At 45.3% G+C, this 19965-nt stretch overlaps 1 protein-coding gene across 18 annotated transcripts in view; it reads left to right on the top strand.

The window, feature by feature from the left end:
• plecb (plectin b) overlaps positions 1 to 19965 on the top strand; it is a 97281-nt gene that overhangs the window by 15350 nt on the left and 61966 nt on the right. For 2 of the 18 annotated variants that reach the window (XM_078095406.1, XM_078095399.1), the window contains exon 1: positions 6627 to 6964. The exons of 10 other annotated variants lie outside the window; for them this stretch is intronic. In XM_078095406.1, coding sequence (XP_077951532.1) covers positions 6919 to 6964 — 46 coding nt within the window. In that variant the 5' untranslated portion in view covers positions 6627 to 6918. Of the gene's footprint in view, positions 1 to 6626; positions 6965 to 13372; positions 13517 to 19965 lie in introns of those variants that run through there. 6 more of the 18 variants (XM_078095394.1, XM_078095397.1, XM_078095391.1 and 3 more) reach the window with 6 other exon arrangements.

Raw genomic sequence — 19965 nt, 5'->3', positions numbered from 1 at the left:
GAATACCTTCCGCAGACAGGTTCTCCCCGGCTCTGATAGAAGATGCAGTTGGTGAAAAACTACCCTAGATGGCGTGGCCGCCTCCATGGTTTCGCTAAAAAGGGCTGCGCAAACTGGCGTTACATAAAAGGGATGATCTGTGTGAGAGACAAAGCAGCTCCTGAGAGGAGAGGAATCCAAGCAGGGCCTCCGGTGCGTCGGTGGGTCTCAGAGCAGACAGAGGGTCAAAATACAACCCTGGAAAAAAAAAAAAAGACAACCGTATAAATATGCCCCATGTTTGCTTTCCTATCCCAAAGTTCAAATCACTGTTAATTGTGGCCTTCCTGTGGTGCCGTAGCTGCACTACGACACGAGCAAAGTATGTAGCCCCGTGAAACCTTTCATCCCGTCAAGGTTCTGCGTTTGAAAAGTGCGGTTGCCTGGAATGAAACCAGGGTGTGCGACGTGTGAACCCTGCTCTCACTTTGTCGCTGCAGCTGTTGTCACAGCGAAGGCACTAGAAGGCACGAGAAGGAGCTCGCGTGAGAAGGGGGGGGGGGGCCGGAAAGCCGTGACCGTCGGTATGAATCAGCAATCGCTGGACTTCACGCGATGGCCTCTTGGTAACGACATGACTCCACCCGCTCAGCTGACGTAAAGTACTCCCACAGGGATTTCCCACAGTGACATGGAGACACGCGGGGGCTTCTGACAACATTCGCCTCCCTTATTACGGAGTGTTTCCCAAGAAGACTCAAAAAGGCCGAGAAATCCCCCAAATACAAACGTGGAGCTGAATACTGAGTTCAAAGTGGCAGTACTCTTCCAGTTGAAAGTCCTATAAAACTCCTCTAGCTATGAGGATAGACTGGACTGGAAAAGTTTTTTTTTTTTTTAGGGCCGTTCTCACAGTGGGCTTCTTTTCTCCTGCCGTGAGTGGATCCACGGTGGCTTTCGAAGGCGGCCTGTGCGAATTCAAGGACACGCCGCCTGATATTCATGTTGATCATTTTCCCTTTCACTTCTACCACATGGAACACATCACGAGCCGCCTCTCATCCGGTGCCCTTCCCAGAAGCGGTTTGAGCTTTCGGCTCTCGAGGTCATCCTCCCCCCGCTGTACCTGCAGCATTAAACAAAGCGCCAGCGGCATGCCCCGCCAGTGCATTCGGACTGGTTCGAATGGTGACGAGAGCCAGCAGCAGTGTCACGCTTTTCCATCCCCGCCCACTGGCAGCCGCCCGTACTTCCCCCTCCAAGGCCCACGGGAGGCATCGCTTGGCAAAGACCGCGTTTCCAGCTTCGTGAGCGCTTGCAGGTCACCGGCCTCTCGAGGCTTCTCGTTGTAGGAGCATTACTTAGTGTGACGTTCATATTAGACGGAAGCCTTCAACTGCCATTGAGCTTCACCACAGCTCTTCTCGTGATTGTTCGTGAGCTTTCTATGACTGTACGTTCTGGTGCTGAGGTGTTAAGCTTGCTGATAACTCCTGGTTGAGTTTTTTTGGGCTTCACAGGGTAAGCACAGCCCCTAGTGGATCATTGTCCTCACAACACCAGACCTGACCATCAGAAAAAGCAGAATAACTTGTCGGAACATTTACTGTACTGACAGTTAATTCAATTATTAAATTCCGTTCAAGGTGGATTAACCTCCTCTCTTCTCCCCCCCGGTAGCTGAATCTAAATAAAGATGAAATGACAGCATCTCTCCTGTAATGGTGTTGGTCCGGCAGCTGGTTGTCAGTAGGAGCCAATGAGTCACAGCTTGGGAGGGGCCCGGTGGGGACCTTTGGGGCCGTAACTTGCTGCTTATCCACCGCAGAAATCTCTAGATCGCACCGTCCATCTCCCCCTTTCTGCAAATAGGATGTGAGTCGGAGCAGAACCTTCCAGCGCCTCCCCTCTCTGCTGTGATTCATCAAAAACTCACAACGGGAGGCTGTTTATAGGGAGTGACTTCACACGACTTAAAAGCCCCCAGCGGGACCTGTTCTTGGGTGTTTTTTTCTGGGTGGAGCATGGGAGGAAACCCACAGGGGGTCATTTGCTTCGTGCCCTGTTTCCCACTCGTCCGAACTCCCAGAATTCCTCAGCAGTCACGCTTCCATCAGTACGGGCGGAAGGTCAGCTCCCCCGTCAGGGTTTGAACAGCTGCGTGTTTGGCAGTTTACGCGGATGGATTGTGTTTTTTTTTTTTTATCTTTGCGTGCACTTACACCACATTACAAGCAGATCAAATGATTATTTAACAAACCGTCAGGTGGCTCTCGGTAAATTCTAGCTGACATAGCTGATGTCTAACAAAACTTGTTTTCAGCGCAGCACAAAGCCTGTGACCTGCTGCGTTGAATGCGTCGGATTAACTTTTCTATCCCAGGCTAACGTGGCGTGCGCTCCTCTCTCGCCGCGGAGGCCGCTCTCCTGGCTCTAAGCCGGCGCGTCGGGCCGGGGCTTTGAGTGGCCGGGTGACTCCAGACAGAAGGAATGTTTTGTCTGGATGCGCACAGCGGGGCCTGTGGGGCCAGCGAGAGTCTGCAGGTGAAGGAATCAATGAGGAGGGTCAGTGAGGCTTCGTCCTGAACGACTACACGGAGAAAGAAACGGATCGAAATCGAGTCATTAGAAATGCTGCAAATTCTGTGAGCCAGTTTGCGTCCCTGGACACTGGTACTGGGTAGCAAACAGGGCCAGTAAGCCCAGTACTGTGGTTTAGCCACTTATAACGATTGTCCATGTGCAAAAATGATGACTAAATCTGACAGCAGCTCAGTGATTGGAAGAAAGCGAACAACCGATAATCTGAGAAATTGACATTGATCCCTATGATGCTGAGTTCTTTAGTTACTAGTATCTTCATCAACGATTGGATCAGACATTTGCTGTTTTCCCCCACAAGATGCATCGCAGAGCTGAGTTTTTTCACAGTTTTCATCTTCACTGGCTCGGCACGTTGCCACCAGCTGTTTTGTCAGTGGAATAGCGTGAAACCATCAGCGGGTCAACAGTACGTGTCATGTTGTCATGTGTGTGTCCGTGGGACACTGGGGGAAAAAAAAAAAAACCCCTCAGGGTTCTAGTCGTCTGGCTGTGCAGCGATACGCTCATCACGGATGCGGAGGAAGGTGGCTTAGTCGGAGGCTCGGAGAAGATTTCCATAGCGGGCCTTCGGCAAATAGAACCTCAGCAATTCACTCCGGCCGCCGGTGACCTCTCGTGTAGGTTGGCGGCTTCCTCGCAAACGGCAACAGAAGCAAATAAATCACTCCCACTCCTCACGAGACCCACATGAGACGCTGCCCGGTGGAAGACGTGACCTCGTAAGACGTGACCTTATAACGTTGACCGGCCGTGGTGGTTTTGTATTTGACGAAGGGTGACGGAGGACAGTTGGTGCAATCCAAATTGCGTGCACGGCGATAAAAGGGATAGTTTGGGTGATGGATGCTGAAGTAGAATGATGATGTCATGTTAGGATGAGGTAGCGTTAGATGATGAAAATCTCAACATTGTCTTTGAACATTTTACGCATTATGAAATAAATCTGAAATAAATGAAGGCTCAACTCACTCACAGCGTTTATTGCGTCCAACGATTGCCGGTGAATCCCACTATTAGATCCCCGCTGTAAACCGGGGAATTTACTCCTCGATTAGAGTCTTTATTTGCGGCTGAATATCAGCTGCAGGCGACGCATCACTGCGGGTGGTGTTTGTCGACCACGACACAGCAAAATCATTTCATTACTAAACAATTCAACGCGAGACAGGAGCAACGGCATATTGCTCATTTCCTGATGTGATAAAGAGTATTGTTCCCCCTTCAGGGCACCTAATGCTTTTATTAATGTTTTCATTTTGGTTTTCTGACTCAGTTTGGTATTCTTTGAATGTGTGACGAATGCACCACAAATGATCATAAACAAAAATAACTGCCATCTTGTTCAAAAATATATTTTTGGAATTACATTTTTATCCATTTCTTTTGTGTTGTTGTCATTTTTGTGACAAAAAAAGGATCATTTAGCTACATTTTAGTCTTTGGATTAGCAACAACAGTTTATAACTTACATGTTTTTTCTATGGTTGCATGGCGTGTTATTGCATAAGTTTATCTTTTATTATTGTCCCAGCACTCATACACACAAAGCATTCCCTTAAGACGTTGTCATTTGTTTTGTTGTCATATTAAGCCTCAGTTCTTTCTTCCAGATGGTAACACAAAAGGTGAGTGAAGGATCCTCGACGCTTCATGATAATATTGGAATTCCATCAGCCCAAATGTGCTCAGTGTCAGCGTTCTTTGCTCCTCGGTTCCGGAGCCCTCTGGCTTAATTTCCTCTGGGATTACTAATGAATTTGGTCTCTAAAGATATTAATTACTCCTTTCAAGAACAGGAGCATGTGATGTGTTGTTTTAAAGATGCATCTGTTAATTCTGCATTAATTATTTCATTAATTATTGATAATAATTGTAAGACTGGATACCTACTGGTTGCTTTCTATTTACTTTTAATATTCTTCACATTATGTTGCCAGTTGAATCATCACCTTCTTTTGAGGAAAGCTTCTATGGCTGAGGAGGAAAAAAAACCTTTACAATGAGATGCGTGAAGTACTTGTCCTGCCTATTGCTAATAACTAATTACATACACAGTACATCGCTGGTTATGTTGTCTGGCCTTCACTAATGGCGCTTGTTCCGTGGTGGAGAAGGATGGACACGGGTCCAGAGGCTTGCTGATGTCAGCTAAAACCTGAAAGCCTGAAAGCTGGTATGTGTGTGTGTGTGTGTGTGTGTGTGTGTGCGGGTGTGCGGGTGTGTGTGTGTGTGTGTGTGTGTGGGTGTGTGTGTGTGTGTGTGTGTGTGTGTGCGGGTGCGTGCGCGACATCCTGTTGTATAAGTATTGCTTGTTGTTTAACAAAACCTCCAAGAAGTACTCAGATCCAAGCATCAATTTACAAACGCATACAAACACACAGGATGGAATCCTCCTTCACTGTGAAGAACAGCCCGACTTCCCCCGCTGCCAAAAATGTGTCAGTCATTTCCTCCAGACGTCCATTATGTACAACGGGCCACGAAAGAGCTGAATCCAAATAACAAGCAAAGAACAAAGGGGGCGGTAACTGGTTGGTTTGCCATTACTTCTTTGTTATATATTATTTGATCTGGTCCATTCTAGTCTGCTGTGCTGCTGGCTGCGTGATGTCAGGGGCCTCCACTAGCAGCTGATGTTAATGCTCAGTAGTTTATTGACTCTGGGGATTTGTGCGCACTGGGCACAGATTGTTTGTCGACAGAGCCACGTTAGTCCCTCAAGCCATTCCCACATTAAAAGCTTTTCAGCAGGTTTTTAGGGAATAATTAATGCTTTCGGCTGCACGGAACAATAGGAGGTTTATAGTTTGGCCAACAAACTGGAGATGTAAAGGATTCCCGTTTAAAGATTTTACTTTTAGTCGTCTGATTGTTCTCATTGAGCACAGTCAATTCTAAGGCTACAAGAAATAACAGCAGGTCTGTGTGTGTATGTGTGTGTGTGTGTGTGTGTGTGTGTGTTCCCTACGACAGAGCACAAGGAGCCTTGATGGTACCTACAGGTTGGACACTTGTTTAATAGATTTTTATCATAGCAGCAGAAAAGGTAAAGCCAGATGTGATTCCTCTCCTTTGGTACTTTTTATACTGAATGTCTGGAATGCCTCTGGAGGTCACTATTATATTGAAGCTGCCTCTCCTGCTGTTTTATGGTAGTTTTTTTTACATCTCAGTCTAGCTAGTAGATAATCAGTGAGGATCTCTACTCTGCTATAGGATGAAAATGACGCAGATTTTTTTTGAGGCTCAACGTGAATTTGTTATATAATTTCTTGTGTTTTCTAGATACATATTGAGCCATAGCATATATGTTAACATTACATATGCAGACATAATATATTTAACATTCACGGTAGAGCTGGGATGCATCCATGTAATATTGTAATAAGAGACAAGACATTGTTTGTTTTAAATATTGGATATCGTAATGTCACAACAGTCAAGTCTGTTGCAGGCATTTCGTAAAATATATGGTAAGATTTTATTTTTCTTCTTTCTTTCACCAGTACTACCAACGCAATATTTGATTTGCATCATATTGTACGATGTTACCCAAGAGTGTAAGCTTCTTTGCATTTCTCCAAGTTTTTTTACCGTGCTGCTGGGAAAGAGACAACTGGTAAAAGTTTAATAAGCACTGAGCGAGTTTGGTCAGGAATTCAAGCGAGACAGCGGCTGCATCCCCCCTTTATGTCTGTGCTCGGCCCGGGTGAGCAGCAGGCTCATCCTGGGCTTTACTGCAGGGATCTGGGTGTGGCTCTGCAATTCTGTTCCCCTGCATGAGCGCACACACACACACACACACACACACACACGGTTTATCTTTTTCTCTGTTTTGTTCAACAAGTGAACCAAACTTTCTCTTTATATATCTAATATATCTGTATCCTCGGCTCCTGTGACGGTTGTTCTACAGGTAAACTTCTCTCTATCCTGATTGGCTGGTTTGTGGCAAAGCAGGTGGCTGTTTGACTTACTGAATCTGTGTGTTCGGGACTGAAAAGAGTTTTTAGGTGGGAACGAAGGTGGAATGGAAAAGAGGAGGGGACAAGGGAGGAGCTTCTTCTGATGCTTGGACACACACAATGTTTGTGAGAGTGTGTGTGTGTGTGTGTGTGTGTGTGTACACATGATGTATCACAGGAACCAAAACAGAGCAGACTGCCGGTCAGCAGAGGAGAAAAGTGACCAAACAGCTACTGAAGTGACTTTGCAGCTCTGCCACTTGAGACACAGGAATCCACTCAGAGAAGACCTCAGCTCTCACTTCAGCTAAACATCTGGATTTGCAACATTCACTGTCAGCGTTGGTCACAAGGAGGCCAGGGAGGGAGCATGGACTACACCCGGTCTATCCAAAACGAGATTGCGTCTCTCAAAGGTATTTCTACATTAAGAATCAAACATTTGGGTACTTTACTGCCTGCACGGGGGCGGATTGAAAGGACGTGAACAGGCTGAACCGTACAGAGCGGGAAGCAGATTTTTTTTGTGCCCAAGTAGAAAAGCAGGCGGGGAGGGGTGTCACAGGCATTGTTCGAAAAGCAGCGGAAGCTCAAAATATCCACTAAGCTCAGACACTTCTAATTGTGCTTTATAACAACGACATTCTGAACTGAAACCCAAGAATTTAGGTGGATACAAGCAGAGAATAAACGTCTGTGTTCCATCGCCGTCAAATGGCTTTTGTGCTGTTGACACAGGAAAGTGTCGCACGGCATCCCGGCTTGTGTAAACGCAGCAGACAAATAGTAAAGCAGAGGAGGAGCAATGTCCACCTTGGCCTCACATTTGTTATGCAAAAACCCCACCGTGCAAATTCAAACCTCATAGCGCCTCACCTGAAATTAGCAGTGGAGCTTTGCCTAATAAATGAATGAGCAACTCATCTGCGAGTGTGTTTCAGCGTGTGCATCAATGACGAGGAGAGGCGTGCTGGTTTTGCGATCCGTTGTTTTTGTTTTCTTTGTTTCATCACAGTCTCCCATAGTGACAGTCACTTACGTGGTCTTTCAGGTTCTACCTCTTAGACCAAGTTATGTGCCGGCGCCGCACCACTTTCTGCTCTCTCAACAAGGGAATGCTAAGAATTACATCATCAGAGTGCACTGTTGCCTGTGATGATGGGGGGTGGTGGGGTGGGGGTGGAGGGTGTTGCGTAGGTGTGACATGTCTGAGTTGAGAGGTGTATCGCTTAGCAACCTACCCTTCTTACACTACCGGGTGAATGGACCAAGAAGCTTGAGTCAGTTTAGCCGCGAGGAAGGGCACAAGGTGGGTCGCATCAAACGTTCCCTGTGATGGGTCAAAACATTCCTCGTAGCTATTAGCATCAAGTCAAAAGAAGAAGAAGAAAAAACCCAGCAGAACCCCCAGGAGAGGGTGTTTTAACGGAGACGTTGCCTTCTCGGGCAGCCAGTGGAGCACTGCCTCCATCAACAGGATCATCAGCTGCGTTTCTGCATGAAATTGAAAAACTCCAAAGGAAGTCCCAAATAATGGAGAAGCAAAGGAAGATGGAATGCTCCTCAGGGCCTGGGTGGTGGTGGTGGTGGTGGTGGCTGTCCGGGAGATGTAGTGGTTCTAATAATGGGCGGAGGATCGAGGTGGTTACATGGATATCCTGTGGAGGATTGAATGCTGACTAAACACGCAGGCTCAAATATGAGGGCGATATCAAATCACGTAATGAATTGATTGAAAGCCCAACAGCATTTCCGACCGAAACATCAGAGGCGGCCGCATAAGTCGAGCTTGTCGGGTCCCATCGGTGCACCGGAATGAATCTCCTGTAATTACAGCCGTGTCACCGTCTGGCGCTCTGGTTCTCTCTCCGTAGTCGGCGTCTCTCACACCGGCACGCTAATAGCAAACTATTTATTACATCTCACCACGGTGCAATAGTCGGACAACAACCCAAAGAAGAAGCAGGCGGGGGGGGGGGGGGGGGGGGTACGATTCCAGGAAGCTGTCAATCGTACCGCGTGTCTAAATAATGATGTTATCTCTGTCTCTGCGTGTGTGTCTCGTCCTGGTATCGATTTCAGTCTCAGTTTCTGGGTGGGATCTGCAGACGTGTACGTTTCCTTTGGCCTTTTGGCTTCAGGTGAAATATGTGATTAAAAAACATTATACCTTTCCTTCAAGTAGAAATGCCCTTTCTCATTTGAGCTGTGTTTGATGGAGCACCAGTTTCCTTCCAGGGTTCAGACAACAGCCGTGAAAATGGGCAAAACTTGTGAGTGTATATATAATAATGATAATTTTACTTCTCCTCTCAAAAGATATTTGCCATTGCAATTTTACACTGTGTGTGTGTGTGTGTGTGTGTGTGTGTGTGTGTATATATATAATATATTTACTGCCCATGAGTGAGGACGTGGGGTCACGTGCGTGCCCCCTCCCCTCCACCGCCGTCTGAAGGAAATCCCTTTTATTATGCAGGACGGGCTCTTTGGATGGTGTATGTCTGAATTCCAGCATGTTTGGAAAGAAAACTGGATGTTAGGTCTGACTTCTATTTGACCATTTGTCCAGCAGCCTGCTAAAACACCGCTGTGTGAACTCGTGCTATTTCTTACTTTAAGTGACTGATTGCGTGATTACACAAACCATCCAGCTGTACGCATTGGAAAGACAACGTTATCCCTTACAGCCTACATTAAACCTATGCTCCATCACATACACTGCACGCACACATACAGCACGCTTTGTGCCGTCAACACACACGTCACAGTCAGAGGGAATTCCCTCACCTTTTTGTGCCAGACGACGTCGGTCACTGACCTGCCCGTCGGTCCAGCCCGAGTCGACTCTGTTTCCTCATGTCAGACTCTGCTGCACCTCTGTTTCCTGACCAGAACAACTCGGGGGCAAAGGTGCCATTCTGTGCCTGAAGCGAGGGACAATGGTAGACGAGAGTAGACGCTGTAGGTAGCGATGCAATCAGGGATGACAAAGGGTCAAACTGTTTTCCCAAAAGCCATTTTCCCAGAATGTCGTTGTGTCAGCGTTTAAAGGGCTGAAGAGTCCTTCTCTGCTGCTGTGCAGCGATGGTGCGTTCATGTGAGCTACGAGAAGTGCCAGTAACCAACCGCGCAGCCACTTTGTTAGCAGTTTGCTGATTAACGGGGTTTGCATTCAGGACGGTTCCTGGACCTGAGGAGGACATGTGACGTAAAGGAGTCTTATTGTTCCCTATCGCTGTGTTAGCATGTCAACACCAGCTAAATGGCTCTAAACAGAGTGGGGCTGAAGGGGCTTTTGCAGGGATTTCATGATGAACCAACGTGTTGGACCATGTAAAATTATTATTGAGTTCCTTTCTCCTGTTATGTGCTGTACGGCAATGTACCCCATCTGAACATGAATAATAATTTAGGAATTTAGAATCATTTGTGAATGTTTTTGAATAGAAGCATTCAGTGTTTTTTCTCAAAATGACGAGTTTATTTAGTCCACAGCCAGTAGTCAATATCTTGTGATTAACATTATATCCAGATGCTGTTGTAAAATCTTTGTTTCTTGTAAGTGCTGCTACATTGGATCCACGTCTCATCTCTTAGAAAGGAAGGAAAAGTTGCAGCAGGCTTTGGAAGAGTTGTGGTTGCTTTAATGGAGACCGATTACTTAGTAATGAAAGTAAAAAATCACTCGCATTATGTTCTTAAAATACCAACATTTTTTTGTTCATTGTGGTGAATGACCAAAATCAGAGTGGTGAAAATTTCTAGAATAATAATTATTCATTCAATTTGATTTGTATTACTTTGATATTGCAGCTGTTAAATGTAAATACATCGAAATGCATTTGTGGAATAAGATTAAGATTAAGATTAAGATTCACACACAATATAATAACAAACAAAGACGCTAATTAAAGCTTCAAAATAAATATGCATGAAAATAACCCTCTGAGCATCATTGGTAAAGGTCAATAGAATGAAAATAGTTTGTACAAGTACATCTCAATATTACTTGAAATTAAATAAAGTTTAATACTACTGCTCATTTGCGTTGAGATGGAAACGTTTGTTACAGTAGCCTGCATAAAATCAAAATAATCCAACTTGGCTGCAGTTCCGGTGTAAGACGTGATGTTATTTTCTTGTCTTTGATCAGAGACATCCAGCTGCCCAAAATGCCAAAAAAGGCAACAGACTGTTTGACAAAAGCAGCGTGTGATGGGAATGGAATGAGTCTCGGGTTAACTGAGCCTCGGGTGAGAATAAGAAACGAGTTCGGAAGGGAGAGTTCATTATTTCACTGACCTTAGAGGCAGCCGGCCACTTGAAGTGTGAACAAAAGTCACTGTTGTACAAGTCGCTGGTGTGATTGTTAAACAAGTCCGACGCAGTCTGCATCCATTCCAGTGTTTGACTTTCCCAGGAACTGCTTCATAGATGTTTGTTCAGATAGGAAGTGATTGGCTGGCTTAAGTTTATTTATTTACATTTCTTTATGAAACATTATCTATTATTGAATCAAAGACAACATTTTTTTTACCATAATCAAATACTTAATAATACCTACTAAACGGACTCACTGATTACCAGCGCAATGATTGCCAGGTTGGGTGAACTGGATAGGTTCTATACACCAGCACTCATCTTTTCTCTTGCCCTTCTGAAAAGAGAAGAATATTTGTTGTAATCCTGAGGGCTTTTCTGCTGCCGGCATCTCAATCGAGTGATGTCGCAATGCTTCAACACAGCATCAATTCATCAGGGACGTATTTAAAATAACTTGCCGTCTATGTTTTACACTTTTAGCTCGCTAATCAAGTCGATAACAACTATACGAGAGAAGTTTAAAAAAAAAAGAAAAGTTTTTTCACAAAGAGCAATTCGTTCATTTGAATCTGGATTGTGTCAACATGGTGAATATTCACTCTCCTCCTGAGCGACTGAGGGAGATATTATGGCTGCTAAATACCGCAGCATGTCCAAAAATCCCAAAGTTTCCGGATGGAAAAATAAATCTTTAGCTCAAAAAAGGTGCTAATCTCCGTTTAGATGAGCAAACCTGCCGGGATGGAGGGATAAATCTCTTATCGGTTTGTCATGCTAGCAACCGCTTTAAAGTAGGCAATTAGAAAACAATTTTTGGCACCGGAATAATGTCTGATTGTCACCCGGCTGTTGGCTTCTGTGAGGTCTGAACTGTGTGGGGAGTGTTGAAGATCTGAAAATAGGGCGGGACAAAGGATTGTGCGACTTATTGTTGAGTTTTGGCACCGCAGCTCCCTTTTTTTCCTGGTAGTCCGTCCCAAGGGAATCACGTTACAGCTGTACTGTTGTAGCTGAATCTCTCCTGCTGTTGTGATGCATTTTTCCCGCGTTGAAAACTCCCACCTTGTTATTCTCACTACTGCACATCAGCACATGCTCGATGTATCCCGTTTCACCCGCTTCTCCAAAGTCCCTTCGGCGATCTGCACACAATTCAGGACATTCCTCTGACGCCGTCATCCCGACATCCCTGCGAGGAAATGCATCATGGGTAGTTTCCCCTCTCTGTTTTCGAGCTATTTTTGGTGATTGTGAGACACGCAGGAGACCTTAAAGTTGGGCTGACCACACAGCTGTGATTCCAATAAGTGTCTCCCTTGTGCCGAGCACCACCAGACGGAGGCCGCGAGGAACCTGCACGGTTCCAAACAATCTGTCAACGCGACATTATTAGCAAACAGTTGGCGAGATACACACAACAAACACACTAATGCAACAATAGCGATAATATGATAATATGGAAGAGCTTGTTTTTTGGGGACTTGGATATGATTACAATTTACTTTCTACTCCTGTTTCTTTAGCTTTGTTTACAAGCTGGCTGTTGACTTTAGTGCAAAGTGGGTTCATCTTAAACTTGGTAGTGATGGTAAGAGTGAACCAAAGCAGGCAGCTGAAGGATGAAGAAACGCACTTTGTAGACCAGAGAGGGTTCCTTGTGGGCTCATCACCATATAACACAGCCATTCGCTCCATTGTCAATGTGAAGATAATGTCTAGAGCAGGTTTACATGTTTAATATCAGCATCTTACACTATGCACAACATGCAATCATTTTGCCAATAAAGAAAAGACAGGTATCAACAAAATTGTTAGGCATCAACCTCTGCAGAAAGCATTAGTTTATTATTTTTGAAACCTTCACGTCCGACTATTTAAGTACTATTTAAACAGAGAAGGGCCATCATCCTTTAAAAGCATTCACTCGTGCACCATCTTTACTAAATTAATTAATATGGCCGCTAGCAACTTGAAAACGGGTCTTCGTGCACAGCTCTCTGTCTCCTGGGTCCACTTGAAGTCTCCAGGTTGGGTTAATGTGTGTGGTGCTATGCTGCAGTTAAAGAACACGTGTTAATCATTAACCCGCACATTCAGTCTTGTGTAGGACTCTTGCAGGACTCTGGTCATCCGTCATGCTTTTATGTTCCGCACGCAGAAAGCTGCACACAAACCTTGCATTTAGCCTCCAGGTACAATCGGCAAGTGACTTTAATCGCTCTATCCGACATTTAGTCGGTGCTGGTGTCACATTTAACTTGATCCTTGCGCTCATGTTCTCTCATGTTCCCTTTCAACCTGACGCCCTTGTTTGCCTTTGTTGAAGCTTCAAAAATGTTAACTCTTTGTTTCAAAGACTTCAGCCGTGTGCACACACACATGCACTGGTACAACCACACACACAAACGGGAGTGTCATTATGGACGTGACCTGGGAAGAAGCAATGGGTGGGGTGGGTCTGTGGGATCGGTTGATCTACACAGTGGGACGTGTTTGAAGGAGAGAGAGGGAGTTAGGGATCCGGCGTGACACACTCTGATCAAAAAAGGGAGGGAGTAGAGAAAAAGCTGTCGGAAAGAGGGTGGGGGGGCAAAGTTCTTCACTTTTGATGTTCAGCATGGAGTCCTTCTGCTCGAGCAAAGGTAAGCGAGCCGTCGTGTGCACTTTGACAGTGAGCAGAAGTGCAACTGAAAAGGAGCGAACAGGTAAAGTGATACAGGTGGAGAGCGTTCGCAGTAGGCTGTGGGTGGGACTGCACAGAGCTACACAGCTGCATGAAGCGCCTAGCAGGGGTCCGTCTGAATCTACCATTACCTGTCGGCTCGGGAAACGTGCCGGGAAACGGCACATTGTGTGCCCGACGGAAAAGGGTCACTGGCCAGAGTTGTAACTCGCAAATCACTAATCTGGACGGCTTCCCGGCAGCGTTGGACTGACTCATTTTTGCACCTCGATTAGACAAAAGCAATTTGACCTCTAATATGATTTAAATCTGTTAAGATCAGGACCTTTAAAGACAAAAACATATAGATTATAGTTATACAGAATCTGAGATAAAAAGGTAATGCGTAGCGGATGTTTGCATGTGTGCACGTGATGGAGAATATCTGGGAAGACTCTTCCGTCGTTGATTTTCACTTCTGTTGTGTTAGCCGGAACCTTTTTATTGTTGCCAATGTAACTTTGTCAGAATGGGGTCAGCATGGGTCATGACATCATACATTGACAGTATGATTGAGAGTATGTTATGCTAGTGTAACAGAAGATATTCTTGCAGCAACACTGACATACGTGCCAGGGTACCCTCGGGGTATACTGTACCTGCTGTCTTGACATTTGTATAACCAGCACTGAAAAAATTAACTGATGAGCGTCGACAACATAAGTTTGAGCAATTTCTCAAGGAATAAGTCCTAAATATTTGCTTGTTCAATCATGACAGATCCCTTTTTATATAATCAGAGTGAATTGAATATTTAGAACGGTTTGTTGGATAAAGCAAAGCAAGCCATTTGAATATTTTGAGAAGTACAATTTATAATTTTTTTCATTTCATTTCGAGAATCAATCAATTCATCAATTTGCAGCCCAAAATATAATATACAATTGACCAAATTAGATGATAATTTTAATAATCATGAAAGCATGTATTGGGCGTAGCACCTTAGCTGGTAGTAACATGGCCATCCTGCTGTACATTCAGCACTTATCATTATCTCAGTATTATCGTGACCCTGAACCTCCTACAGAAAACCTTCTACTCTGTACACGGTTCACGGTCCTGATAATACATTAAGAGATGGAAATAAACAGATGGCATTTTGACCCAACATATTTCCCCCCCACCGCGCCCGAGAGCGTTTCCCCCGTGTCCCCGTTCTGCATTAATGTCTGTTCTCATAATGCAGCATCAAAGATGAGTTAAAGCTTTCGAGGTCAATGGATGCTGACTGCGGCCGCTTCTCTTCTCCAGCGGCTCCCTAAATGGCCAGTTTATGCACTAACGCGCATCATGCCGCGTGCTCTCTGCCGCGTGCGATGTTGCCATGCTGCAGACTCTCAGTCCAGAGACCACGGGGGAAGCGATTCTACCTCTCGCTCAAAGGCGTTTTGCCGTCACACTCTCTGCGATTTAACGTGAAAGAAATTCCCACTGGGCTTCCATCAGGCCGCAGCACGATTCAAAGACGTCCCACAGAGCGAGGAAGAAGTCGGGCGCTGTCAGTTAATGTCTGTGTCTGGCCCATGGAGGTTTGTCCGTCTGCCGGTGACTGCTGAACTGAGGTGTTAAAGCACAGTGTGGACTGCTGGAACGTGTGTTAGGTGCAGTCTGTCCCCAGACTTGGTCGAAATAGATTCCCACGAGTCCACATCGCTGCAAAATGTCACTACTCACTGTAGAATTACATTACATGTCATTTAGCTGACGCTTTTATCCAAAGCGACTTAAAATAAGTGCAACCATAGGGATACAAACTCAGGGGAGCATGAAGCAAGAAAGTGCAATCTCCTCAAATAAGCCAATTTAAAGTGTGCTAAAGATAAGTGGCATAAGTACAATTTTTAAGTGCTACAATTTGTTAGTGTTTTAGTGGAGGTAGAGTCTGGAGAGGTGTGTCTTTAGTTTGCGGCGGAAGATGTGAAGGCTCTCTGCGCTCCTGCTGTCTTCAGAGAGCTCGTTCCATCATTTCGGAGCAATTATTGGCCATTGCCGAAATACTGTCGAAGCGGCACTGAGACTATTTTACGGATGACGGCCTTTTCATTTTCAGTTAGTTGGTCAGTCCGTGAAAATAACGTGTTTTGAGGGTATCGCCGGGGTTTGTCATTGCCGATGATAGTCATCAAGTCCTCTTTCTTGACTTCTGGTCGACACCAAATATTTATGAGAGGTCCCGTGTTGTAAATTGAGTGTGGAGATGGGAAAGGGACGGGATGGGGGAGGATCCATAGACTGACTGTCCTGAGCTGCGTTGGTGGATCCAGTGGTTTTCATGCTCGACACTCGGGACAGGACTAGTGACTATCAGAGGCATTTGCCTCTGTGATTTGCAAGACATCCAACTTTGTTTAAGTGCAATTGCTTTTTTATCTTCATACAGATTTTTACTACCTCTACCTGACTTTAATGAAGCAGAGCGGAGTCCCTCTAGAAACGCAGCGACATCACCAAACAATCGTATACTTTAACAATCAGCACAATGGACTGACAGAACAGAACAGAATGCACTGCTTGGTCCGACTTTGTGGTAGACATGTCCTCTCAATGAACCGAAAGCCCGACCTTTGACCTCTGGCCGCCATGGCGTGACTAATAAATGGCCGTCCCTTTCCTAACAAAATAGTGCTTTCCTGTCCCACGACGTTGTCCTTGATACACATATTTTGAAGACATCACTATCCGACAGCAGAGCGTCCATCCGGGAAATGGGACCCTGGCCGCTGCTCTTTTAGGATGCTCCCTCTCACACCCCGTTGTTCTGTGTATTCATTCGATTATCATCCCCAAGCTAACAACACGATTTGGTATCACATGTAACGTGTCATACGAGCAACACTAAGCAGCTTTGTTACCTGGAAATAATGTGACATGTTACATAACTACTGTAGATTCCTCTCTATCCTTCGTGGTGAAGATGCTAAAGTGCCGTCGTCAGAGTCCAGCTTCTTTAAATAAAACTTTTTAATCGATTCTCCTCACTTTAAAATGCCGCCTTTATGGAATAATGTCCTACCATACACACTATCTAATGCATATATGGTTTGTGATATTAATAGGAATGGGGCTGGATAATAAATCAATTGATTAACAGTAAATTTTATTTAGAGCCTCTGATCGTCATCTTAAACCAAATTAATTAATACATCAATAAAAGCATCGGGTGAATCACTTGCACTTGCAAACCATTAGCAGCTAGTGTTGAGAGTTGTTTTCCTGCTCCTATTGGTCATCGAGTACGTCTTGAATGAAGTAGTAAAATGATTGGACTCTTGTTCAGTAGATCCTGAAGAAGACATAACCGTATAAAACGAGCTGCAAAATGTGAGGCACGAGGGGCTTAAATTAAATCCATCTAACCTTTAAAGAGGGCCGCTAAAATGTAATGATCCTCACCATAACTTAGAAGTTTAATGTGTCAAATATCTACCTCGAGTATTCACCATAAACACTTGGGACAGTCAGCTGCTCGTGCGGCCCTTTTTTTAGAAGGCCCATGTCGTGAGGTGAAGATTTAACTCCGTGTTGGTTACTGAGGAGAAACACTATAGCGCTGATGGTGCACACATGAGTCTCACGTGCACAGGAAACCGTACTGGTGTTCATGTTGGGAATGTTCCACACAGTAGTGCAGCGAGGTGGGTGGTAAGTGCTCGGGGGGGCCGAGTGGAATGACCCCAGTGTGAAGGACAGCAGTAAAATCGGAGCCTTTCTTTAGAAATACTGTCCGAGTGTTTAAGCTTGCGGATGATTTTTATTGTTTTTCCTGCGTTGCACTCGTAATCATTTTCTCATCGTTTAAAATGTGGTAGCGGAAGATCCACTACAAGCTCTGCATTGTGTAAAAGTGTGATCGGTATATCTTTATAGATATCTATATAGATATCGCTGCTCAGATATTGGTTGAACTCCTTTTATATGCTTACAGAGTGTAATCAAAATAATCATTTCATGTTGGCAGCATCTTCACTTGGAGATAGAGGTTTTTCACTGGACAGGGCGGGGATGATGAACCTGAATCTGAAAGTGTAATATATTTTAAAATGTAAATACCAAGGTGTACAAATACATTTTGTACAATTAATATTATTAAATTACCTTCGTTACATTCCTCCAATGACGGCTCCATTAGAATTGATTCGCACAGCGGGTCGAGCTGTGAATATATTTGGCACCAATGTTACCTCTAACCGAGCTTGATGAGAGCTTGAATCATATTTGATAAGATATCAATGTGTCAGTTTGTCTGCATGAATTATTCTGCATACCATAGGTGAGTCTGAAAGGTATAGTGCTAAGGACTTTGGAATAGCTGTGAGTACGGTGACCCTGCTGGAATAGTTTTTACCATCATGCTTTGCAGGACCCAACTTGCTTTTGCTCTGCATGCCCAGTAGATGGTGATATTACCCAGGAAACTTGACTTTGCCTCCTGGGCGTGTTATTCGTATCCAGGGATTATTCTCACGTAATGTTCTGTGCAGCCAAATTCCCAGAGATCAAGGTCTCTCCTCACTTTGTTGCAAAAATCGCTTCATCTGCCGCGGAGGTCCCCCGAGGGTCCAAGAGCGTGGTGATGAATGTGTAACTGAGCTCTTTGTCGGACGGCCATTCAGTGTTCCAGCGTCTTTGCAAAGGCCTCTGCTAATGCAAAACACTCGGCCTATGATTCAACCCTGCAGGTTGCAGTTCAGCACATGTGTCCATGAGAGATGTAGTAACTTTACCCATACTTTCTGTTATGTGACATGGCATACTCCTATTTTTATTCTTCACTGGGCGTGTACTCATACCTGTTTCTCTTTCTGTCTTTCAGGTGAGTGCCTCTCCTCCTCCTGTGGTGTCTGCGTTGTCGGAGGATGATCCGGAATGTGAACTTCCGCTCAAATTTAAGACTCTTGTTTAAGCTTTGAATGTCACATTTCCCTTAATGACATGGTTGCATCACCAGGTCAGTGACATGTGTTCTGTGCCGACCACTTTAAACCATCATTCCATCATTCGTTCACTTCAACACCTGCTTTAATTGCTGAGCAGAGCTCGGTCCAGACCTTCACTCACAGGCCATGGTTTTTCTCATTAGTACATCTATCTAGAAGTCTTGATAAACCAGCGGTGATCTGTGATAACCCGGGTGTAGCTTACCCCGTACGACAGTGTGTTTTCTCACGGTGTTTAAGGAAGCATCTTAATCCCCGGGGGGAGTCTCTGTGTAAATATCTACAGGAGAAATGCCTTCATATACTGCTGCAGTGAACGTGAATGTTGCTGAAGAGGGGGGGGACAATGCCCGCTCAGATACGTTATTCATAAAGTAGAAATGCCAACAACGTGTGCGCGTGTGTGTGCACGTGCGCGTGCGTGTGAGTGCGTGTGGTGTTCAAAGTCGGCAAACTCGTGTCGGCGGTCTCGCTGTGGGTGGTTGGAACGAGGGCGGGCCATGTGATGGTGCAGATATCTCCCTCTGCCCCCGGCGCTCTTCAGGAAGCGAGATGGATCATCATTCCAGCTGATCCGACTGGTTTGGCTTTCTATTCAGAGAGCAGGCGGCCATTAGAGCCCGTCCGCCGCCTGCGCGGGGTGTAACTCCCCTGCAGCGCGCCGTCGGGCTTTGGCTTTGCCCTCAGGGTGAACTGTTTGTTCTGATGTGCGTTGGATGCGTATGAGTGGACGCAGCTCAACCGTCCCCACAGATCCTTTCATGGGTGCGTTCACTGATGGATCCAAATGCGTGTTTCTCCTGTTTAGTCCCCACACACACTTGGCCAAACTGTTACTACTGACTGTTACCTGTCAGGGTTTTCATTATAGGAGGGTTTTTATGTTTTTTTATTGGTACTATTCATGCTAAATGACTCAACTGTATTGTTCAGTGTTGGAGCAGCTCCTGCTCACTGGCTCCTAGTTAATATTTGGGAAAATAAGCTTCCCATTGTTCGGGCTTTTATTTTTCTGCCAAAGGCAGGAGTTTTTTTTGTAGGTGTCACGGTGGAAAAACAGGATGTGGAGTCAGCTCAGCAATGCTCACGAGAGTAAGAAAAGAAAGGAAAAGCAAAAAGCCATCTCCCGCGGCACTGAGGACACTTGAATGGAAACTCGATGAGACTAAATTTGATAGAAAATTTATAACAATTGACACGGCAACTCGATCGTTAGGCCTTGCCGACGCCTTAGTTTGTCCATGCCTGCAGGCTGTTGTACTCTGATCATGCACCTTAACAGAGCGCATTGTTCCAGCAGCGGAGCCGCTCTGGGTGTGCCGTATTCATTCCCGTTGGACTCCTGCCAGTCTCACAGACAACGCTCTCTGAAATGAAAGTTCAGCCCTGTTGCTTGGAATTAGAACTTCAAGGTAAAAAGCAAACATCCTGG

Source organism: Gasterosteus aculeatus, chromosome 20, assembly GCF_964276395.1.
Source record: "Gasterosteus aculeatus chromosome 20, fGasAcu3.hap1.1, whole genome shotgun sequence".
NCBI lineage: Eukaryota > Metazoa > Chordata > Actinopteri > Perciformes > Gasterosteidae > Gasterosteus > Gasterosteus aculeatus.
The sequence above is the reverse complement of the archived record's forward strand: the minus strand, read 5'-3'. Positions and strand labels throughout refer to the sequence as shown.